Source organism: Lichenostomus cassidix, chromosome 2, assembly GCF_008360975.1.
Source record: "Lichenostomus cassidix isolate B80296 chromosome 2, HeHo_3.0, whole genome shotgun sequence".
In the NCBI taxonomy this organism is placed as follows: domain Eukaryota; kingdom Metazoa; phylum Chordata; class Aves; order Passeriformes; family Meliphagidae; genus Lichenostomus; species Lichenostomus cassidix.
In genome coordinates this window covers 100,778,711-100,803,640 of record NC_139482.1, presented here as the reverse complement: position 1 = coordinate 100,803,640, position 24,930 = coordinate 100,778,711, and the positions used below count along the sequence as shown (strand labels likewise).

The following is a 24,930-nucleotide window of genomic DNA, read 5'->3' as shown; positions in this document are numbered from 1 at the left end:
TTTTTTCATTTTTTGATGTGTGGCTTTTGTTATTACCATAGCCTCCGTAGTCCTGGGTCAGCCACTCTCAGACCAAAGAAAATGAGCAATCTGGCAGTGGATGCCAGTAGGTAACTAGGCTGTCTTAAGTCCTCCTACCCATGTCACAATGCCATCAATTACACTTGGGTTCATCATTTAATGAAAGTAAAAATAAGCCAAATTGTCATGTTTTTAATGTTCCCAGAAGGAAAAAGTCAGAATAGAGGCATTGAGACATACTCTGAGTTACTGTGGGGGTTTTAGGCCTTTAGCATCTTCTACTAGATTGCAAAACCAGAAATATATGTCCTGTTATTTGATGAACACATGGCCCTGGAGCACTCACTTTTCTTAGGAGAGCAGGAAAATCTGCTTTATCAGTTCACTCTTGAAAAAAGTGTAGCACCATGCTCTGGTTATTCCAGCATCGTTACTGCATAAGTAACATATTTGTAGCTTGCAGTATTGCAGCTGTTCACGCCTTCAGCTGCATTTTCAGGACTTGAAGAGACAATAAGGAGGAAAAAATGTCTGTGTAGGAGGTATGATTTTCCAGATCTGTTCAGACTTAGTATTGTGTTGGAATAATGAGGAACAGATGAATGCTAACATGATTTTTGAAGTCCTGTTTCAGTGAAGCAGCTTTGCTTGGAGCCATTGTCCACAGTGCCTTTAGAGACCAGTTGACATACTCAAGGTGCTTTAGACAAACCACCACATAAGCAAGAAACACTCCATCTTTGACATCAGAAAAGAAGTTTGTTCCAGTTTGGTTACCCTTAAGGGTTCCTGTTTGAACGTCTTCTGTTGATTGATAAAAGAAAAATTTTGCTTACTATTAACTTTACACAGTGCTTTAGCACATTGTACAAACCAGACATGACCAGCTTCTTCCTCTTAGGACTGCACTCATTAAACAGAAATTATTAAGATATAGCTCTTGTACCAATAACAACAGAATGTACCTTTATTTGCACATTCTGTTGTTATCTAGTGCTGCTGCTGATCTCTGACGGCTGGTGTGCATCCCAAAGATGTTAGGTTAGTGCTAGCTAAAGGCTCATTATTCCTCTTTTTGTTGTGTGCCACAGGCATCTCAAAGGCTGATGGGAATGGCATCAGGCTGAAGAAAGAAGGGCCACATGTAATTACAAGTTGTATGTTCTTGCAAGACCTTCATGGCAGCAGGATGTATCAGTCCTTTCTCAATAAATCTCTCCTTTCAGTCCCTAAGTCTGGCAAACTTCAGTTTAAATATCAGAAAATGCTGCTGCTGACAAAGCTCCTTATCAAAGTGCTCATTTGGGGTAAATGCTTGCCTTACCAAAAGTACAAATATGAGTCCAAATGCAGTGTTCTTCATTTACTACCTGGCATAAAACCATGCACAGAGAAATACAGGGTCAGCTGAGATTAAAATTATTATCAAAAAGTGGTTGTAGAGATATTATCAAGTTCTACCTGCCCATCCAAAGAAACCACCTTCCCTGTGACTTCATTTTTGAGGCCTCAGTTACCCCACCCATCCTTGCTGACTTGAGACAAGGGATAAAAGGGGGGTGGATCCAAAAATAACCACTCACATGTACTCAGACGTCATTTTAAAATTTGGTATACTGAGGGTTTCTTAGATTTTAGAATATTCTTTTTTTGCTAGAAGTGCATAGACAATGCCTAGCTGCTCAGATTTAGGATTGTAGTGACACTGCTTGAAAACAGGCAGAAAACCCCAAAAAACAACCCTGAAGCAAAGTCCTGAAAGGGCCACAAAATTTCATAACTGAGATCTGAAACTAATCTACAGCTGGTAAGACTAAGGAGGAGACTTCCTGACTTGCAAGACTATTCCTATTAACTTACCATCAGGCTTTTTGCTCATTTCTGTGAAACAGCTGGTGGTGTCTGCAGCAGAGATGTGATACCGGAAGATGGATGGACAACTTGATTAGCCTCTGCAACCTCTCCTTACATTTCTGTTAAAATGGTGTTCACATTTAGAGGCATTCAAGGACAGTGTGCAGTCCTGAAATGGACACATGCCTTTGAGAGAAATAAATTGGGTAAGGCAGACCAGGGAGAGTCCATCTCAGTTTATGTAGTTGTGTTAAGCTTTTGCCAAGAGTGAATGTTTTTTTCTTTTTTTTTCTTTCTTTCTTTTTGTAATTTCTATTCAGCGTCTTTTTTCATTTGTGATGGAAGAATGATCCCATATGAAGAATTCAGTATTGGTCACTCATTTCACAGCTGGCTATGGTTTTCTTTCTGAATAATGAGTATAATTATCACCAGCAAGGCGTGTTTGTGGTGGGACTTGCACCTTTTCTCTCACAGGCATGGTACATTTTTATCTTCTGTTGGCTAAGATAGCTACTGTTATCATTATTGCTTTTTTAAAGATTTCTGACAAGTACTAGCATTAAAATTAGATTACATTACTTTAAAATAATAAGGTCAGCAGCAGAAAAACTGTTTGGGGAAAAGAAAATGTCAGAATAAATAGCCAATTTTCACAAAGAAGACAGACAGATGGCTCTCTCATTAGCAATAGGCTCCTGAAATGCCCTCTCCTGCTTTTCCTTTATTCTGTAGCTGAGCACCCTACTGTTTTGTAGATCAGTGTCTGAGGAGCCGATTGCTTGTCCTTAGAAACTTTAAATTGAATCCTGTGATTGCACAGTATTCAGGAGAGTATGGAGTGAGCTGGTGACCTTCTGTTAGATGGATGGGGATTAATCAATCATCTCTCGGGTGGAAAACCCCTGGGAATCCAGCGAGAGCTTCGAGGGCCCAGGCCAGCATGGGACTAATGTCAGACTTTGGTCTGCAGATAAGATGGAAGAGTGTTTTGCTATTCTTGTGATGTGGAGATTACAGACAGACAGGATGGTGCATTTCCCTACCAAATGATGTGATTGACTTACACACTCCCTTGCTTTTCCAGAAGTAGCTTGGAAGAACCGGTAGGACATGGAAGAGTGAATTTAGTTATGGACAAGATCAACAGCAGCTGGGACAGACTTTAGCCTCATTAATTGTTAGAATCATAAAATATCTCAGGTTGTAAGGGATCCATACAGATCACCAAGTCCAACTCCGTGCTCATCAAAGGATGGTCTAAATCTAAACTATATTACTACAAGTATCATGCAGATGCTCCTTGGACTCTGATAGGCTTGGTGCCATGACCACTTCCCTGGGGCATCTGTTTCAGAGATCGACAGCCATCTCAGTGAAGAACATTTTCCTAATGTCCAATCTGAACTTCTCCTGGTGCAGCTTCATTCCATGGTTGGTCGTAGTGTTACTTCCAAGTATAAATCTGGTTTAAGTGCTTATTTCTCTTAGCACCCAAGTAGTGTTCACTGCTGCCATGTCATTCTCTCCGCTTACACAAATCCCTGCTTGTTCTTGATTTTGTTGGCCTTACAACTGATCTCTTCTTGGGGTTTTCCCTAATGTGGGTTTCCAGAATGCAGATCTTTTGTTTCCTGGGCTAGACCTTTGCCATGTATGAAGAACTGGGTTTTGGTTTTGGTTGGTTTTTTTTTGTGGGGGTCCTAACCTTTTCAGCCTGTCTCACTGGGGTTTGGCCCTACAAACTACTGGGAAGCCACTGGTAGTAACTAAAAGAAGTGACTTGAAAAAAAGTCCTCCACCCAAGGCAGCCGTTATGGCCTCATATTGAGAAGTGGAGGCCACCAAGGATGCACAGAGTTCCTGGTGAGAACGTGCTCCTTTTCCAGTGTGGCATGCCTGTTTTCTGCTTGAGTCTTCATACAAGTGCCTGCCACTTTCACTGGATTTAACATACTGCTCTTTTTGAAGGTCCTTGTCTTTTTTCAGAGCTTAAAACAGGGATAGCTGAGCAGTTCTGGCCTCAGAAGCACAGCTGAGAAGTAGTCTCTCAGAGCTAAAAATCAGGATGTTGTGTTTTATGGTGAACGTCTTATCTATGTTTTTTACTTTCACTTTTCTCTTTGATTTAATGTTTCACATTCAAGAAGAAAGCAGTAATGAATGAGATAGAGGAGCAGAACTCCACACACTGACCAGAAAGGTGTAAACCTGGCACATTCTCAGTTTAACAGAGCTTTGAATGAACACCATCCCTGTGGCAGCAGCTGGACATGTCATGCCTGGCTTATGCCAGGCTTCACCTATTAACACTGATGCTGAATTTGGCTCGTTTCCAGGATAGCTGCCACAACATGAAATTATATGTGTGTTGGCAGTGTGGTGGAACATCAAATGGAATTGAAGAATAAATTGTGACTGTCATTTGTGTAACTGTGGAATCATCTAAGGTATATTTATTTTCGATACCTGCGTGCTTTTTAATTCGTGACAAATTACATGCAGGTTTTATCCCAGGATAATAAGAGAGAATTTTTTCTAAATGCAGTGTAAGATAATTACACAACAGTTTATCTTTTAATTCCTATTGCCTGGCAAGTAACCAAGTGACCTTAACTCTAGCAGTTACTCTACATATAATATGCAGATCTTTCCAAAATCCAGATTTAAAGATTAATCCTTGCAAAGATTTAATCCTTGCAACACTCCTGTAAGGTACATACATGAGCAAACTGCACTCTAGAAATTAGTCTATACAGAAATTGGTGTTAAACAAGAGTTCAGCATTCTTGTTAACTACATCTATGTTTGCATCTGCTGCTTTGGGGGGCTGCAGAGAAATCAAAATAGCGACTTCTCTCTCGCAGAATAAGCTGCTTGCTCTTCTCCGAAGTGGGTGTAGTCCCAGGACATTTTTCTTCCTTTTTCTATGTGTCTGCCTGACCTTTGCAGCTGAACTTTGGGATTCTGCTGACTCTGCAGCCTCTTCAAGGCTCTGCAAGAAAGTCTACATATTTGAGGGGTTGTTTGTGTCATAAATATCCAATTGTGGGAAAAGAGAGAAAAATCAATATCACTTTTCTTCATTTAGCAGCTTTTTACAACTGTGCACAAAGACCCAGGCACATTTGCACAAACATCCAAGCATAATGAGGTTTAAAGCTCATAATTTGAAGAAATTTGCATCAGCAGTGTGGGCTGTGGGGCCACTTTGTTGCCAGTTACCCTTTTTTGTTTGGTGTACGTCAATGTTCAGCTAATGTGTCATGTGGGAGAGGACAAAGAGACTTCAATGGAGTCTGAAATTTCAGTTAATCTCTCTGTGGTAACACACTGACAGATAGGAAATCAACAACAAGAGCATAAGGAAACAAAACAGTAAAAAATTGCCAGAAAAGCTGAAAATACCACCCTGTCTCTAACGTGGGAGCAGCCATCTGACTGTATACTACCAAGCTAGTACCCTAAAAAACACCTCAAAACTGCATTTTTTGATGTTGAGGTTATTTTATTTACATTTTAAAAAGACTGAAATAACCAAGTAACAATGTAAGAGCTAACAATTCTCTTAAAACCTGTAACCCCTTAGGTGATATTATTGCACTGTTGTACACAGAATATTGATTCAGAAAAGGACTGTTTGGGTTTTAGGTTCTGCTTTCATGATCCGTGTTTGAGAAAAAAGGCTTTTGAATCAAAAGATTTGCACAGAAACATTCAGACTATAAAAGCCTATGTGCATTTGCATGTTTTGTTAAAATCCAGCCAAAAGGAAAATACTGCTTCTACAGATTATTCCTGCATTAGACCCCATGTAGTTTCTTGCTGTGAAATATATCCAGAAGTGCTGTTCTGTGCTGGGAATGTGTTAATGCAACGGCAGCGTTGGGGACATCACTCCCTCCACACAGCATGCAGGGACACCTGGCATTGCTTCTAATCTCCAATCTTTTGGTATTAAAGCCTTGTTACTCTTAGGAAAATCAGAGTCCCCTGGCATCTATGGAGACTACTGTTTCCAGAAAAATAATTAGGAGGAAGAACAGTTGTTTGAGAGGAAAGCTTGTCAAAGCTGTTTTTTAAAACATTTATTGGAACTACAATCAGCTGGTAGCCTGGAGTATTTTCTGCAGACTGTTTGCAGACAGTAATTGCAAAGTTTTGAAAGTCTTTCACTCCCTCAGCTTTTACCTTGGGCTCAGCTCCTTCGTGTGGCTAGGAAGCATCCCTCCCTCACAGGTTTATTGTGTGACTGAATATTTCAGCCCAGGGTCATAATGAATATGTCCAGAGTTCCTTGTGAGAACTGAACAGCCCTGCATGTGATCTTGTGGGGAGGCTCACTGGTTAAATTCACACTTATTATGGAAAGCCACGTAGAAGTTAGAGGGCAGAGGAAAGCAAGAAGCACTTAAAGGGAAGAAAGGCAGGACCAGAGGAGAGAGCATGTCATTCAGAGGAGCTGTGTGAAGTCTGACAAGTGTGCATAAATATTGGGCCTGCCCATAATAGGGCTGTGATTCTGCAATTCCTGCTGAAGTGAGGTCAGTGGGATGCCTTGCATGAGGAATAATGAACTGCTCACATCAATACGTGCAGCACCACTTTGGAGCATGAATAGCTGTGAATACTATAGATTCACTCTGCTCTGCAGAAATTAAAATGGGTAGTGAATTCCGGTTGTGGGTGGTTCAGATATTTTAGTTTTATTTTGATATTATTTTTCTCTTATTTGTGGGTAGAAACCTTTTTATTTCATGTCTCAGCGTGGCTGAATGGTATTAAAAAAGTTTTATTTTTAAGGAGAATCCCTGCTGGACCATTTGGAAGGAATGTAGAGACTACTTTTTTCATCTTGCAGTGTCTGCAAGGCACTACTAGAATCATAGCAACAAGTGATACAGAGCATATATAATGCTGTACAGAGCTCAGTGGCAGAAAGTGAGGTTTCAAACCAGAAGTACTTTCTTTAAACACCAGTCAGAATCAATAATTTGATATTCCTAAAGTGTAAGTAGTCTTATTATCTGAAAAGTGAGAGGACATTTCAGAGAAGTATATGCCTTCTAATAAAATTGATAATTTATTCCTTTTAGGATTAAAGGTTGTAACGAGTTTTCATTCTAGTTTTTCTTATAAGGCTAGACTTTTTTGCTAAAACCTGTCATTTTTATGTTGACAGTTAGGGAAATGAATAGGCAAAATCTGAAGAGGATTCATCCAAATGAGTTTCGGTTCCAAGTCATTAACAATAATTATCTCAATTAGAGTTTTATTTTGCTTAATTCTAGATCTACTTTTAGTTCAAGTTTCTTTGTCTCCTTCTGGGGCACAAACTGCTCTCTCCAGTTTTCCTGTGTAGATGAAAACATGTTATAAATTCAGACGCTGGTTATATGCAAAATAAGGAGAAAATAACAAAGCCAGATTAGGAAATTGGGTGTCATTCATGGCATTTGGTGTGGCCAGGAAGAGCTTTTCCTGCACTCCGTTTGGTGAGCCAAGTAGCACGGGGATATATGTGTGCATGGAAGAGGGAAAGTACTGTGTGCCTGTCTGAGATCCCTTTTTTTTTTTAATAACTTCATGTCCCTTTAGTGAATATGAACACCTGCAAGTGTTGAACAGTCAATATTTTTTCATGCTGTTAGTGTATGCTGCAAACTTTTCCCTCATTTATTTCCTACATTTTTCTATTACTTTTTTTTTCCTTTTCTTCTTTTTTTCTTTTTCCTATTTTTTAGCTCTTTTGAAAAAGAGGTGCTGTGGATCATTGAAGGCTTTCACTCCTCACTTGCTCATCCCAACAAGCAGAGTCCCATGTCCCCCCACAACAAGAGTATTCTACCTTCTGCTTTGCATTTAGAGGCAAAACACTGCAAAAGATGGGGGAGAATCAGTGTCTGGAGAGGGAGACCTGGGTTTTGCCACACTTTGGAGATTTACAGGGAGAAAAAGTGGGTGCTTCTCCATTTGTCTTTATCTCAGATCTCCCTTCTTGGGAGCCTGGCAAGGCAGGGCAGCAAGGGAAGGAAAAGTAAGTCTAGAAATGATGCCTCAGTTGAGACCAGCTGGTAATTGCCTGTGGTTTTATTTGCTCTGTCCCTCCCAATATTTTAGGTGTCAAGACTGGCAGGATCTTATAAAAGAGCTTACAAAAGGATCTGGGCACTTCAAGTTTCCCAAACAAGCAAAAAATCACCACAGTGAGATTTCTAAGAACAGAAAAGAAATGAACATTTTATTGAAGTCCTCCATAAAACTTAGAATAATATAAAATTTGTGCTGTTAATAAGCAGGGAAGATCAGTCCCACAAGCATTTTATTCCCCTTATTTCTTGGTCAATGGGGAGAGCATTTATCCAGGTAGTGACCTCAGCACGCCTGCTTTAGAACCACCAGGAATTCAAATTATGCAGTTCTTTTGCTGTGGGAATCCTTAAAGCAGCCATTTGTGCCCTCACTTTAAGGACTGGCACTACAGTACCCTTTGAGAAAGGGTGGGACCTCAGCTAAGAAAAAGCTTATCTGAGAGGAGATGCTTTTTCCAGGTGGCCAAAGAGACAAAAAGAAAGAGCCAGTAACGAATTAAGTGGTAGAGAGAAACAGTTTTCATGTTTTAATTAGAAAAATGAAAAGTGCATGAATTTCCTCATTGTAAGAGTTTCTGTCATCTGAGAAATAATGATCTGAAAAAAATTGTCGGTCTCTGCCAGTCCTTCCTCAGGGCTGTCATTATTCACTCTAATGCATACATATTATTCGTAGTCATTAATCTTCTGCACCCAGGCTGGTATAAAGCCTATTCTGCTATTAGATGTCATGTTTCAGTTCAAAAGCTCTTCCACTGATCTAGCCCAGACATTTCCATTTTGCTATTCCAGGGAGAATAAAAGCTTTTTGTGAATTCTTGCATTGACCAGTGGTAGAGAAAGAATATTTAGCTACATGGTTTGAAAATTTCCTTTTTCCTTCCCCTTTTTCTTTCTCTTTGCTAGTCAGAGAAAAAAGATTTATCAAGTCCCTTACCAAATCTGTATTTGCTTTTTCTTCAGGCTTTGTAGAATAATCCTAGGTTTGTATTCTCACCTATCAGACATTGGTATGGCTTCAGGACATGATCTGATCGCCTCCTTTCATCAGGCATCCCTGCTCCCTGACTTTTAATCACAGCAGAACAACAGTAATTGTGGATTTGTTGTTCCTAATTAGATATCTCTCTGCAGCAACCCCTGAATGATGTCCAGTCTCCTACAAACTCCTGTTTCAGTGGAGACAATGAGAGCCCCTACTCTGCCTGAGGCTTTCGTCAGTCCAAGCCTCACTGAAGTTAATGAAAATGTGAGACTTTTTTTTAAAGGCATTAAAAAAGTGGAGATGGGTATGATTTTGGTACAGAATTATATTCCACTCTGGTATCTGGTACTTAGCTATTTGCATATGGTAAAATCCCTGTACTTCATATGCTGATATATAGTAGGAAAATTAAAGTGCCTACTTTACGTTTTGGTCAAGAAGTGTAATAAAAGGGTATTTCCCCTGGTTATTTTCCCAGCCTGCAGTCCTCAGCAGGAGCAAGGCATTGCTGATTTTCTCTACCTGAATGGTTTGCAAAGCTTTCCACATATGAAGAGGTTCTTAGGACTAGGCAAATCAAATACAAAGCACATCAGGCTGTTCCTGTTCTGATGTACTTCAGCATGAGAAGTGCACAGAGATTAGAAGGTCTTTGGAGTTACTGTCTAAAAATGACTTTTCAGAAGCTGATTTGCAAATCATCTTCAGAAACCTCCTTTACTTGGCAGCAACAAAAGCAAGCTCTGCAAAGGGATCCGTAAGCTCTTCCCACGTGTTTTGGTGCATGGTTACAACCAAGGACACACCAAATGACACTGTTTTTCAGGGACTGGTGGAGGCAACAGTGCTGCTCACCTTTTTCATGTTTTGTTCTGTATTTGGGATTGGACCCATTAGCTGTCAGTCTTCATTTGCTATCACAATAATTTAATAATAAAATTACTATGTGCAATGTGACTAGGGTTACAGATTCATTCCCTCAGAAGGAGAGGAATGGTCCAAGTTTCCCAAGCTGCCTAATAACGCAGACGTGGTCCCTTCCTGCTCACTGCCTTGTCTTAGGACTTGTCATGGCTGTGGTGACCTTGCACTGCTCAGGTGCATCCTCCAGTTTCTGGAGTATCTTTCAGAAAGCAGATCCTGAAACCAGCCCTGGCTGTGTGACTGCAGCTCACCCCACACAAGAGCATGCAAATGTGGTATGATTATTGTTTTGTTTGGTTGGCTGGGGTTTTTCTAAAGTGCATCCGTGTTACTATTTTAGGGTTCTTGTGCTTGTTTTGATATTAGCAAGAAAAGCAGAGAGGAGAACAGTGGGATAAGTTCTCAGATAAGTCTGAAATTGAATCCTTTTCCTGATTTAAGGGAATATAAATGGGTCATTCTCTTTTTCCTTCTGTTCTGCACTGAAAAAGAAAACAGATATAACATTGTCCTTCGTAACAAATCTGTATCAAAACAAAGTACAAGACTTAGGCCACAAATAGGATGGGTTTAGAGAGGGATGAATAAAACAAAGTTAAAACTGTGAATTCCTCCTTTGGGCAGGTGCTGAGAGCCATTGCCTCCCCAGAAACCAGCTCTTTGAAGCACTGAGGCACTGCAATGGGGAGGCTTGGGGCAGTCAGCTCTCATGTCAAGGCATGGAAAAGCTGTCTGTCCTTCCCAGGAGCTACAGAATAGACCAAGAAGCATTATCTCACCCCATGCTTTCACCCATCTCTCTAGGAGCCACTCTCAGAGGTCTGTGACCTTTGAAACCCTCTCCTGGGTCTCACTTCCCCACACAACACCCAATAATGCACAATTCATGTTTAAAGTTGTGCTTTTGTCCTCAGAGTCAGAGCATCCTTCTGTATCCAGAGGCAGAGACCATGAATCCCAGCAAGGAGCTTGAGGCAGCTCATTTTAGGCTTCAAAGCAGCAGTAGCATGTGAGAGTGCAACCCCTGCAGAGCCATCCCAGCTCCCACAGGCAATCAGGAGGGATTCCCTGCAATAGCAGTCCTGCCCCACATGCAGGCAAGATAGTTAAAGATAACCCAAATACCTGCCCAGTTTGGGGTCTCCTCTGAAGCATGCTTTATATTTAATTGTTTTGCTGTTAGCATTTGCAGAATGTTCATAACTTTTCTGTGCATTTTTAATTTTAGTGTTTAAAGCACTGTGTTCCCACTTGGGCTTGTCATACTCCTTTCTAAGCATATTTTTGCAAAGCTATATCCATCATTGAGAGTTTTTCATTTGATATTTACTGGGTTGCTGCTGACACATCTTTGTAGACTGCTTTTACTAAGGAAATGGGGATTTTGCAATTATACGCTCTCCTAACAATTTATTTCCCTCCTGTCTATTTCCAGCTGCAATTTGGCTCATAGATAGCCTAGCACTTTTCTCCCATGAGAGCAACTCTTCCTTCACAGAATATGCTGGGAGAGTGGGTGGACATTGCACTGACATGCTTGGAGGAGCTCTGTCCCCTTCTTGTCACTTGTACCTGCCCTATTTCTGAATTACAAGTGCTACACTCTGGCTTGAATGTCATTCCTGTAATTGATGGCCTTATTCATTGCAGCAGAGCTAACTTTATTTGTGCTTGAACTGTGACTCCTATGGCTTGCTGAATATTAATGTCTTGGGGGTGACCCATTACCTGGCAGTAAATGGTTGTGTGCATTGGATGATGCATAGCAAAGTGTGTCACAGGTAGCACCTATCCAAGGTTCGAAAATATCACCAGCTATCCAAGTATGAATTTGCTGTCTTTTTGCTCTATTTTTATAACCCCCTTTTTCATAGTGCAATGTCCTTAAAATTGTGAAATAATAGATGGGCAACCGAGGATTAAAAAGACTATCTGGGACATGTTTGTTTGGGAACATTGCAGTTGGCCTTTAATCTTCTACTTCTTTGGAATTTCATTTAATACTTTATAGAAACAGCAAGCTGCTCTAATCCAGGGGAGATTGAGTATGCTTGTACTCGTAGTTATCTGCTCAAGGAAAATTTTCCTTTCCATCCCCAATGTAAAGAACAATCCTATGGCTGTTGATCTGTTAGTGTGGAAAGCACAGATATTGTGCAGTTCTGAATATCTTTCTGTGCAAAAAGACTTCCAAAAATGTTCTTTTTTCTAGAATCTATGTAATTTGCTCTTTAGGGCTATACCTTGAACACTACAGAGGTTTGCAGAGCTGTGTATTCTCCATCTCCCAGTTGTGTAAATGGTTGCAATAACCTCCTGACCTAGTATGGCCTTGGAGCTTTGCTCACCCCCCCTACTCTCCTTTACCAGCACCATCCAAATCATGTCTAATTCCACTTTGTCCCATCACTGTCAAACTCTCCTGTTTGTTCCTCCAATCCCCTGAAGCTTGTCCCGACAATGAAACAGCCAGCTACGTAGTAATACTTTCTAAAAGGTCTTGGTGGCAGAGAATTAGCAGACTCTACCTCTGCAGTTGGACAGCAGGTGCCTGTTCCCTGTTACTGCTGACTGTTTACTTACTCTTCTTCTGGAAAAAATCCAAAACCAGCATTTATGCTTGTAATACGTCAGCTGTGCTACAGGAAATGCCAGGCTGGTGTGCAGTGGTCAGCAACAAATGCTCTTATACTGTCTTCCTTTGGGAATGTGAACTTCCGACCCCCTCTCTGAGCACTACCTGGTCTGCAGTCCCATGCAGTAAAGCATTCTGGGGAAGCATTTTTTCACGAAGAAGAGGAGGGAAGGGCAGTCAACTTCTCCTTTCTGGCAGTTTGCATTTCGCACTGGGTGATGCAGGTGATGCCAGGCAGTGCAAGGTGGATGGTGGATGGCAGGGCAGGTATGTCAGGGGCTGCTTTTTCTAGCAGTTCTCTGTTTTGCCCAGGCTGCTGCAGTAAGAGTCACCACAACAGAGAAGAAAAAGGCTTTTAAAAGGTTGTACAAGTTGTTTCATCTTCTCAGGGAGTTTTGCAGCCCCTGTTTGGTCCAGAGAGGTGGAGAAGAGAGCCCAAAGTGGCCAAGGGACTGGCAGGGTGCCTGCCCTGACAGTGAGTGACACTGTTTCCCTCTGGGCATGCTGAAGTGTTGCTGGGCTCTGAGCACCAGGCGTGTGCCATTCCCTAGGGTTTCATGGCTGATGATGAGCACTATTCCTGCTGCCGAGCTGTTTCAGGACAGGTCTGCTTCTGTGTGTACACAGTGCCCAGCACATTTTCACGGGCTGTCTGCTACGGGATTACACTAACGAGGTAATTAGAGGGCTCAGGCAGTGTCAGCGCAGCACATACCACTCGGATTAAGCCTGACTCTTCCACAAGTTCTTTCCCAAAGGGGTGCAGGCTGACGTGGCTCCCTTTTGGAAGCTGGTGCTTGGTGACTGCAGCTCAGCTGATGTAGAGGAATTTGGGGTGCTGCTCCTGCCTCCTGTGCCAGTGGGGAGGAGGGGATGGGTGGTCCTAGCAGGGTTACCATGGGCATTGCAGGCATTAAACAGTGGGAGATGGAACAGCAGAGACCTGGCAGCAATCCACTGCTGCAGTCAGTGTGATGCCACTCCTGCCAGGCAGGATTGTGAGGGATGTGGCAGCAGTGGTTTCCTCCTGGGGCTCAGGTGGCGCCAGGGCAGAGGGTTGGCACATGTGCCTGTGCTGTGGGGTTAAGGAACGGGCACTGTGTTCAGAGCTCACATTAATAGCTGCGCAAATGGAATGGTGACAAGGCTCGGAGGGATGTGTTTGCTGCTGGCACATCAGTGTCACTCCACTGCTGTAGAAGGAGGGGAGGAAGCAGCGCTGTCTGCAATCATCTGCCTGGCTTCTTTCTGGTTTTTTACACCTGAAATAGGACACCCCGTAAAAAAGAGAAGTCTAGTCTCACTGTGTTATATTTTTCTTTATGTATTGTAACAAATGTAATGTGAATGGGATACTTAATGTCTTAACAAACTAGAACAGACAGGGACTGTTAAAATATATTGTAATGAATTTAACAAGTTGTTAGGAAGTGTTTGGGCAGAACTGTGTAAGACAGTGATACACGTTAGTGGCTAGAATCTCAGCTGTCTGTTGCAGGATTTATTTTATTATATTGATAACAATTAGGATATCACTGGGCTATATCCTTTACCAATTATTTCCATAATTATTTAGTAATTATTGTATTAATAAGAATTATTATATTGGTTTCTGGTCCCCATGTCAGCCTCCACTGACCAAAATGGTGAAATGGTGTGTTTTGAGCTGAACACAGAGCCAACCCAGCTGTCTCCCATCCTCCCGAGACCTGCTGTCTAACCTTCCAGGGATTCAGACAGCAGGTGCAACCCTGCTGCTTCCCTCCCCAGCACACTCCCAGACCTGTCACACCACATTATTTGTAAACACCACGGCAGCTAATATCACAGCCTGCATGTGAAGGGCACCATGAAGCCACAAGAGACAGACAGTGCGGTGTGTCCGTAGTAAGAGGCAAAAGAAAGAGGCTCCTCCAAAGCCCCTATTCATAAGCTTAGCACAATAGAGTAATGCAGCATTAGGGGAATTTAAGCTGGTGCCGAAAGCTAGTGTGCTTTGCTGCTCTTTTACTCAAGGGATGCCTTTTATCCTGAACTGTAATGCTTATGATATTTCAGACATAGCTTGCTTTGCTAGGTCATGTGAATGATGAATATCTCAGTATTTAGAGGTTTCTAGTAAATGAAACGCACATGGGAATGAATGGAGATATGGATCACTTGCGTCAAGCCCAGCTTTATCGGGGCTTGGTGAGATATCTTTTTCAAGGGCCTACAGCAATTGAAAAGCAATTAGAATTTCATTGTATTTTCCAGTTCCATTAACCATTCTGTAGATATGTACAAGTGTTCACAATGAAAAAGCTGCCACTGTACTTTCACTGCACAGCTGCTGTAATACAGAAGCTTGGCAGCAAAGCAAAACTTCAGTCAAATACTTGGGACTTAGAGATACTTCAGGCCTCAAGAAAGAATGGAAAGCCACCCTGTCCTACCTTAAATAAGGGGTGTTGATACAGAAATGGCAAATGCTTCCTTTTCATCAAGTGGGCAAGTAACAGTACAGGACATTGTAGTGTGATAGCTGAAATCTGCACCTCCTAAATAAATGGTCATGGTCTGGGTAATTTTCTTTTCTCCTTAGAAAAGTTAATTCATCACTGATTTAAGAGTGCCAGAGCTCTGCACAAAGGGTTTTTTCTTTATCTGCAAGATTGGACAAACAGGGATAGCTCTAAAGCAGCGAGATGAAGTATAATCATGCACATCCTCTATGTCAGGGTCTGGCAAGTCCAAAGCTGCAAAAAGTTAAGAGGGAAACAGCCTACAGTGGCCAGAAGAGCTGCATTTGTGTGTATGGGATTTGCTGGAGAAGGAGCATGGAGATCCCCATCTTTTTTCATCTCCTGACAGAATCTTCATATGCAGTCCTGCACAGTGCCTGGAAAATGCTTGCAGTGAAGCGTTCCTGAGCAGTGATTAGTGGTGCAGTTAATGAACACTGGTTTACATCTCTTGGGGATAAATCCACCTTCTGACCATCTGTTAACAAGAGGATCTGGTTTTCTTCTGATTCACATAGATGCCAAGCAGAATTACCTTCATTTATATCACTGGTGTTTCTTGGAGAGTAAGTGCTATGAAAAGCTTGGTCCATTGGCAAGATCTCTTAATGAGTCACTCTCTGTGGGGCAGAGACTATGTCTCTCTGGATGGTTCATTCTTGAACATGAGAGGGCCCAATGGCTAGGAAGAACTTAGCTCCTGTGATGAAATGCCAATGTGCAGCTCTGAAGCTGTTGGCCTTGCAGTTCCTGGGAATCTGCAAGTGATCTGCTTCACCTACTGCTGGATTTGGAGCAAATGGATTTGGTTACTTGTGCATATTTTCTTAAAAATACTTTCAGATCCCTCACAGGCAGTATCTTCTAATGAATGCAAATGAAAATTTTGATTATCCATTTCAAAGCAATCGGTAGCAAGCCATCATTGGCACAGAACATTATTTATACAGCTCATAAGCACCAGTGGTGCTGGTGCATAATTCCTCACACATCACAGTAATAGAAACTGCCTTCAGGGCTGGACTTTCCAATCCAGCCTCTCTGTTTCTGAGTTGCAGACATTGTCACTTCAGTGACTGACTACTGGATTTTGCAGGTTCAGTTTGATGCACATATGATAGCAAGCCCACGCTTGCCTGCAGATGCCAGACTGCCACCCAAATTAGTTGTTCCTCTCAGCCGCAGTGAATAAAGTGACAGGATGGCAGCTCTTAGGAACTCTTGGTTCCCTCATATTCTAAATCCTTCTCTACCAATGCCTGTTCATAGCTCTATTCTCATCTTACTTGGCACTTGCTTCAGTATGAAAACCTGAGGCCTATCATGTGTTTACATGTGTAATTGCTCTTAACTCAAACTTTATTTTCATGGTTTGCTCAATCTCTATTTCCAGTGTATTGACTCCTGCTTGCTGTTCCCCACATGAGTAGTCTCGCTTGCAATGCTCAGTTTTCAGGACTCTTCTTTGACCTGTTAAGATGGAATTCACCAGAAGATGCAAATTACCTCTTCCCCTCCCCACTAGGCTCCTAGGGGAAGTGGAAATAATTGGGTCTCTTCCCATTGTTAATACTTTCCTCACTACATCCAATAATCTTGGGAAGTTTCACTTTTAAAACACTGGGCCCCCATATTAGCCCCCATATTAGCTCTCCTTGGCAGCCAAGAGATACATCAACAAATTGCAGTGAATTGTTGAGGTAGGAAATGTCTTCACATTTCTTAAGAGACTGTGTTAACAGAAAGACTAATAAAATCTTGTTTAGCCATCACTGAAAGACTTTTTGGTAGACAGCCAACCCTGGCTGGTCTCTTGAGTATGGAAAGTAGTATAGAAATGTTCCTTCTAGCATTAATTCCTATCAGCTTCTGATGCCAATCTCCTGTACATCAAAGAGAAATGCTCATTTATTGGGCCATTTTACATTTCAAATAATTTAAGCTTGTAGCACATTCCACCTACTTGCCCTTAGTCCAGCTAAAACAGCAGCTGTATTGGTTGGTGCTTCATACACATGTGTAGCTTGGTCCCATAGCGGTGAAATTGAGATCTTGCCTTTTTTCTGTATAGGGCTTAGGGGGTTTTGGCCAGACAGTGCCTTGTTGCCATGCTTAAGACCTCCAGTGACACATGTGAAGGAAGTTTCTCCCTGTAATCCACTGGTAGTCCCCAAAGGTAAATATTCCCTTATTTTCCTTACACTAAGGACAGTCTGAGCCTAAGGTTGAGTCTCTGCCTCATGGAAATACAAAGCAGTCTCCCACCTGAGCACAGATTACAAGGTTGTTCTTGTGCAAATCCAAACGGGACAGTGTGAAAATGCTTCAAATGGGGCCTCATCTAGGGCAATATGTTGCAAACCTGTTCTTCTGGATCTGTGAAATCCATTGTTTCAGTGAGGAGTGGAGCTTACAGTTTCCAATGCTGGATCATTACCTACCTGTTTCTCAGCATGTGATCCATGTCATCTACCTACATTTTAATTCCCTTCCCCTTGTTTTCCAAGTATTACACCCTACAGCACAGCAAAGTCTTTATTACTTCATCTTGCACACCGTCATGTTTATATCCCCTGAATTCTCAAGCTGTATGTGTCTAAGTGTAACCTTTTGCCTATAGGTAAGAGCAAGAGGTTTTTAGCATTTGGCACACAGCTTTTCATTTCTAGCATGATTAGTAGCTGTTTGCTACTACTGTGCATTGAGGCCTCTACAGAAATTGATAGCCTTATCCCTAATGAGAGGGCTTACAAATTAAATGCAGTATCCAGACAACCTCTTTTCACTCAAGTTGTTCTTGCCTGAAGTCACATGGAAAAGAAATGAATGTGAGGACCAGGGCTATGCCCCATATCTCTTCAACCATAGTGACCCCTCTTGCATGCCAGGGCACGATGCTGCTGACTGGTGATCTGCTTCCAGAATAACACTACATCAAAAAAAAATTAAAATTTAAAAAAAGAGAGAAAAGAGTAACTGTTTATCCTGCCTAAGCTTGCATAACAGGTTTCTATATTTGATGATTTTAGTGTTTAAAGCCTTTTTTATTGAATGGTTTCAGTATACAGAAAAAGACATTTCTCTTACTCAGCTTCATTAGTTATAGGAAATCACTGGATTAAAGTAGAGAGCAGATTAGCAAAAATAAACTGTAGTATGTCTTGGGCATATGGTGCTGCGTATGAATGGGCTTTAACTACTTATCTGTGTATAACAAAGAGTAGAAGGAGAGATTTGTCTCAGTGTGCAGTAATTATAATGTGCAGTAGCTGCATAGCTGAACAGGCAGAAACCCCAAATCCAGGGGAAGCTTCAGGTTTGGATCTGTATAGGGTGTGTTGCTGGTCCCCGAGCTCACATCGTGTTTTCTGCCAGCTCACGGTTGGGCATGAGCTGGACTTAACTAATTAACAGCATGCCTCTCACTCCTTTCCCTTCCTCTTCTCTGGGCTCGTGTTTTGCAGTTCTGGGTTAGTGTGGGTGACAGAGACTGGGATTTAGCCCATCTGACATAGGAGCAGGCCCTGGTCCAGGGACACTGCTCCCACATGGGCCAGAGGGGAGGCGTACTGTGGGCAACCCATGACAGCCCAGGCTTTACCTTAGCTGGAAATTGTCCCCCAAAGTGCAAAGATAAACAGAAATAGTAAATAAAAGAGGCCAGAATATCAGGGTGATTTCTGGGGAGTTTCAGCCTTCAGGCTGTTGGCACGGACAGCAATACAGCCTGATTTGAATTCAAACTCCACAGTTTCCAGCTTCTTGCTTTTTTTTTTTTTTTTCTAATACCTATTGATCCCTCTGATACCTCAACCTGAAAAGTGTCAAATTTATGTATTTTCTAAATAGGCCCAGCTCACACTTGTTCAGACACCAGCCCTGAGACACAATTCAGTGCAAACACTGGTAACATCGTGATGGCACTCCACTTCTCACTTCTCAGGAAATCTGTGCTTTTACATTTGGGTGCTGAGAGGTTTCTCAGTGAAGCAGTGATGATAACATTATTAATATGTCTTAAAAATGCTTGCTTATAAGGGATATAAAGATTTGCAAAGTCAATAACATCTGATTGATAAAGTAAATTCAAAAATACTTGGAGAGTTACCTGGTCTTTATCTGGGCTCCTCAGTATGTTTGCTAGCATAGATTAACAAATAATGCCACATAGCTTAAGCATGCATGTCCTTGCCTATTTTTGGGGGGTTGCTTTCCTCTGAGGTTTCCACAATGTGTTTCACATCCACCGTGAGTAAGATTCTTGGACTTCTGCCCTGGATTAATCAAACATGAATCATTGCCCCATGCAAAAAGAAAGTTTAGCCAAAAATTGTGGTGGTTCATAGAAGGAAAGGGGGGATGTTCCCCCATCTGTGAAGTTTTAACTAATTTTATTCCTTGTTTTGGTGGGAAATTTTGAGCATTGAAATACTCACTGACAAGAACCTGATCATCTTGTTCTTTTAACAATTACTATGAAATATTAAATCCCCAGCTGCTCAGAAGAATATGCTTTCTTGCTTTCTCCTAAATTAATTGTATAATGGTGAGACTTGCCAAACTTGCAGGCTCTGTGTTTAGTTTATCAATAACTCAGTGTTTCTTCTGTTGCAGAGTTCCCTGAAGAGGAGAGGCAGCAGAGAAATCCACAAAGAAAAAAAGACATTTACCCAGGTATGGTTTTTATGAACATGCAACTTTGAGCAAAATCACATGATACAACTCAAAATTTATTTTTATGGGTTTTGACAGGGCCATCAGGTATATTAACTAGAGTGCAATTAGGCCTTAATCTACTGAGACCTCCCAGAGATAATGTAGAAGCAATTTAGGACACAAGTGCAGTCTCTGAACTGTGCAGCTTCTTGGGCTCATTGTGCTTGTACCCATTGATTCAGGCTGTAGGTTTTCTACAAGAAGAGCAAATCACCTTGCCTCACAAAATAATTGGATCGCAGCTGAGGGACTATCTAAATTTATACCCTGTGCCAGAGATTTTGTGCTAATGAGTGTCTTGGCAGGAATGCAGTTCACACACTACAATGACACCTCGCGAGCTCTCGTGTCACAGCCCAGGGTTTGATCTCTCTGATGTTGCACCAAATTTTGCTCCCTGAGGCTGAGGTACAATGGGGAGCCTAAGCTTCCCACTCAGTCTCCCTTTGGACACCAGTTTTATTGGAACCTTGTCGGTCAGTCCTTCTCAGGAAAGCAGTCTGTCTGGTTTCCTCTGCTTTTTGTGCTGACTGTAAAAGTTAAAGCTTTTCCCAGCACCCGCACAGTTACTGTTTATAGCCAGGGAGATGGGGATAGTATTTCACCTCGCTGGGAAAGGAGCCAAGAGAGACATCGTGCCTTCATTAGAGAAGGGATGCACTTCCCCTGCTGCCCCCTTGGCAGGCTCAGTGTGCACAGCCAAGACCTGTGGGTTGTCTAGTCTTAAAATCCATTGATTTTTAATAAAACCCGTAATAAATCACTACAATATGTTGAACTTGGGCAGGCAGCTGAGTGGGCATATTGGGGATTGTAGTGGCTAGGGCACTTCAGCCTGTTTTCCCGGGACACTGCAGACTGAGCGTCCTCGCCAAGATGACACAAGCATGACTTAATCATACCTTAAAATGGGGCACTTGCTATAGAGAATTATTTAAGTCATCAGTCGGGTCAGAGAGTTGATTTTTCTGCAAGTCTGTAAACTATATAGATGAAATATATACACATGGCCACACTCATGCAAATTACAGATGAAACTACTTGAAGGCACAATTGTGTCCATAGGGCTTTGTGAGCAGCACTGTCCTTCCTTTCCTCATCCCTGGAAACACAGAGCTGTGCAAAGAGAATGGTTTTTCATGCTTGCTTCCTCCACCCAAATCCAGGTGTTAAGAGCAGCCGTAGTTTTCCTTGGAAAGCCTTAAAAAGGACTTCACAAAACTGAGTAACAAAGTGTGAGCTCAGCACCACTTGCAACAAAGGGAAGGGATCTGAGGAGCTACACAGAGAGAAAAACCTTTCCCCTGTACACACACATCATAACTCTTGCAAGCAAAGGATTTGGGCTTGGAAATGAAAACCATTGCATCAGCACTCTGCAAGGTGGCTGTTCAGTTTTCTTCACCAATTCTTTAGGTAGAAAAGACTGAGAAATAACCTTATATACTAACACAGCCCAGCCATATGTACATGTCCTGGCTACCTCCCAACTCTAGAGTATTACCCAGAGCTGTCTCCAAATCCAGGCATCCATTCAGAGGTATTTACTCGTTGAGATCAGGGCACATCACAGCAAGTGCCTGACCTGGTTAAACAGCAGCCAGACCCTAGGGAATGGCCCGAAAGGGTTGGTGCAGACAAAGCCCAGGAGGTACAAAATGCTGCTCTTCAGGGACAGACTCCCTAAATACCTAGAATGAGTTCAAATATCCATTAAATGTTTTGCAACTGAGAAGGCCTCAAATTTAGATTCTGTGCATCCACATGCTTACAGATATGTTTAGCATGTGGCAAGACTGGTGGTTTTACTTACTGAGAGCTCATCATGAAAATTAGCTGGAACATCACCCCCACCACAGGGTAAATAATACCCATGAAGTTGATTGTCTTGAAGTTGTGTAAAAGCGGGATTCGCAGTAGTACTCGCCCACCTGTAGCAGTATTGAAGAAAAAAGTTTTTATTCAGCAGAATTGCAAAACGGAGCTTCTTGGAAAATACCAGGCACCAGGCAAAACACAAAGGAAAGTGGTTCTCCAGCGCAAGGTAGGAGTGCTGGCACTCAGCCAGATGCTTGGGTGCTGGTTGTACTGCCTTGTTGTCAGACTTGCAACCTCAAAACTGCTTACCCATCTTCTGCCTGGCAGTTCTCTTGAGCTGGTGGTGGTGGTAGAGATGGTGTTGGCCTCTATCTAGCTTTGTGTCTTCTTGCCAGAAAAGAAATATTGTATTGGGGAATTTTTGATCAGCTCTTCGTTCGCACCACATCTCCACACATTATGTATTTATATTGCATAATGAAGTTAATTTCCTATACATTTCATTTCTTTATCTCTCCATTCTGCATTTGTCTAAATTAGACTGCAGACTCTGTAGGGAGGGATCTGGGTTTTTTCCTCCTGCTTTTTTGACCCATTAACAGCCTTCTGAAGTGCCATGCAGAGCCACAGTGCAATTGCATGCAAATCACCATCAGTAATCATTAACTCCCATTTACCCTTAATGATCTCTTAAAGTCCATGACCGAGCACCATGACTGTCACATTTTTGCACTGCTGTTCCTCCTTTTCTTTCTATATGGTCTGCCGTATGTAAGCATTTTAGGAAAGCATCCACTGGATGTTTAATAGAGTCAGGAGGCTACAGTCCATATTCAGCCCCTGGGATTTGAGCCTCTTGTTCCTCCAAAAACATGGAAAGTCTATTATCTGTCCTTTTTTTCCCCTCCTGTCTTTTCACTGACAATTTAACTAATAATGAACTGTTCTTAATTTTGGTGATTTGGCCTCTCTTTAGTTTGCCTTGTATGTCAAAACTCTGCTTGCCTCTGTGGGTGTTTTACCCTCTTGTTGTTTCTACTTTGTTTCAACTGATCAAGAAATCACTGATATTTCTGTACACAAAGTTTCAGAGGGAAAGATGCATGAAGGTTGGAATCCTACCCTTCTGGCATGCTTAGATCTGGCTGATAAATCTCTCCTGATCATTCTTTTCCTTTGGAAAAAATCTGTCAGGGGAATGGGGTGTTCCCTGGCAGGGAAGAGAGGAAGACCTAGAGCTTTCTCACCTTTCCAGATGGGATCCATATTTAGTAGGCAAGATTAACACCCATCAGCTCTGTTGTTTTATATGAGGCTTGTGTTTGCTTAACGAAAAAATCTTGCTTTTTTCAGCTCTTGCAAAAAAACAAAAACATTTGATCCTTTCTTTAAAAAAAAAATTTGCTAAGATAAAATCTGGCAATAAAGTAACACCATTAAAGAAGTTGACAGTGGTTTTGTCCTGCAATAATAACACACTAACTCCGCAGATGCATCGAGTCGTGCAGTGATGCCAAGCAAAAACATTGGGGCCCTGACCCTAAACCCCTCAAAGCCTTTCCCTTTTCTTCAAAAGCTTCAAAATGCTGAGTGTGTTGTCCTGAGAGCGACTCAGTGACTGTTATTTGTACTGCTTGAAAAGCAGAGGGTGTCTGGCTGGAGCTCCCTCTGACCCCAGGGTGGGAGAGGCCCCTGGTGCTCCCAGGCAGAGCAAAGGGATGGGGGCACATTGCCTCTTCCCTCAAGCATCACATCAGCTGCCTGCAGCTGGGGAGGTGCAAGGCACCAGCTAGTGCCACTGATGGCTGGGCATTTGAAGCCAAAGACAGACAAGAAATTGGGTAAAGAATGCAGGTTTTCAAAGACAGAATAAAGAAATTGTCAGATTAGCTATTAACAGATAAATAAATAACCAGGAGTAGTCATCCCACCTGTGAGCTCTGATGTGCAGCACTAGTGGGGCTGTAACTTTCCTTGTGATCTTTGTATTTCCCTAAAAGCAAAACCTAGAGCTCTGGGGTTAAGCGGATTCACCATGATAGGAAAAACAGAGCTAATGTGATGTACAGCCCTGGCCAAAGATGATGCTTTAATCATACAGCCTTATCCAGCCAGAGCAACCAAAATTCAGAGTGATTCCAGCAGAGGCTGCTTGGGATTTTGCCAGGTTTTAATTTGATTCTTAATTTGCACTTTTGAGTTCTAGAGGGAAAAGCAATTCACAAATATATGTGTGAGAAGGAGTAATGTGTATGCAAGGAGACAATAGAGAGGATAGAAAGCCCATCTTCTAGAGGCTCTGCTTCTAATCAATCATAAGCACCTCGCTCGAACTAATTTAAAATTTACATTCTGATGTCTGAAACACAATTACCAGAATTTTAGTCAACCCATGAGCTGACTGCAGTTGTGTTTGGCTCTTGCTTGTTAATGAAAACCACTTATTAACAGAAACTTTTACAATTTTTTTTTACCTCTATCATGTTATTGACATGTAAGTTAACTTTTATTCTATTTAGCATTTTAGAGTACCAACCTGCAGCAAGCAGCATCACTGAGAGCGCTGACTGGGTTCAGAAGTATACAAACAATCACTTATGTGTCTGTTCAGTTATTAACAGCTGAAATTAAGACATAATTAGTATCTATGTAAATAGAATTGGGCAAAATTAATCTAGGTAACATTGAAGACCAATGTGCTAGGATGTGTGCTATAGAAATTAAATCATTTCCTCAGGTTGCTGAGCCATAATTAGTTTTGTAATTTTGTTTTTTCCATAGCCTGATCTGGGTGAACAATTAAATTCAGTCATGTTTTCTTCTGAATTTGGTTTCCATTATTAGGAATCATAACAAAATAGTGCTTGTGAAAGATAACAGTGCTCCAGAGACTGAAATGAAGTTTCCATATATAATTGCACATATGTCCACATGGCCTACCAACAATGATAAAACCTGCTGTCTCAAGAGATCATCTTTCAAAGCCTGCCTTCCATTATACTGCTAATGCTGATAAATGTGTCTCTTTTGAGGCCAAGTGCCTGTATCTCCATGACAATTCATGAAAGTGATTCATGCAAAGAAATTGTTCATCGGCTTAGAATTTACTTAACCTTGTCTCTTATTTCAGCACAATACGCACTGGAGTTTTCATTTGAGATGAGATGCAGTACTTTAAAATGCCCAACACACACAAAAAAACCCAAACAGTCATTCAATACCCTGCTACTTCCTGAAAAATGCAGGTTTTCACATGGGATGGATTTGAATGTAAACACGGTTTAATGAATTTTTCTTTCCTTTTTCGCATGTTTTCACCAATCTCCCTTGTGAGCAGTTGTTCATCCCAGAAACAGAGATCACAATCTGCTCTGTCCTAAT

The 24,930-nt window shown here is 41.8% G+C and overlaps 1 protein-coding gene across 9 annotated transcripts in view; it reads left to right on the top strand.

The window, feature by feature from the left end:
- MTCL1 (microtubule crosslinking factor 1) overlaps positions 1–24,930 on the top strand; it is a 102,880-nt gene that overhangs the window by 34,831 nt on the left and 43,119 nt on the right. For 5 of the 9 annotated variants that reach the window (XM_085052563.1, XM_085052561.1, XM_085052566.1 and 2 more), the window contains exons 4-5: positions 19,630–19,689; positions 21,698–21,775. In XM_085052563.1, the coding sequence (XP_084908689.1) occupies positions 19,630–19,689; positions 21,698–21,775 (138 nt within the window). The remainder of the gene's footprint in view (positions 1–19,629; positions 19,690–21,697; positions 21,776–24,930) is intronic. The other 4 variants (XM_085052565.1, XM_085052560.1, XM_085052567.1 and 1 more) reach the window with 2 other exon arrangements.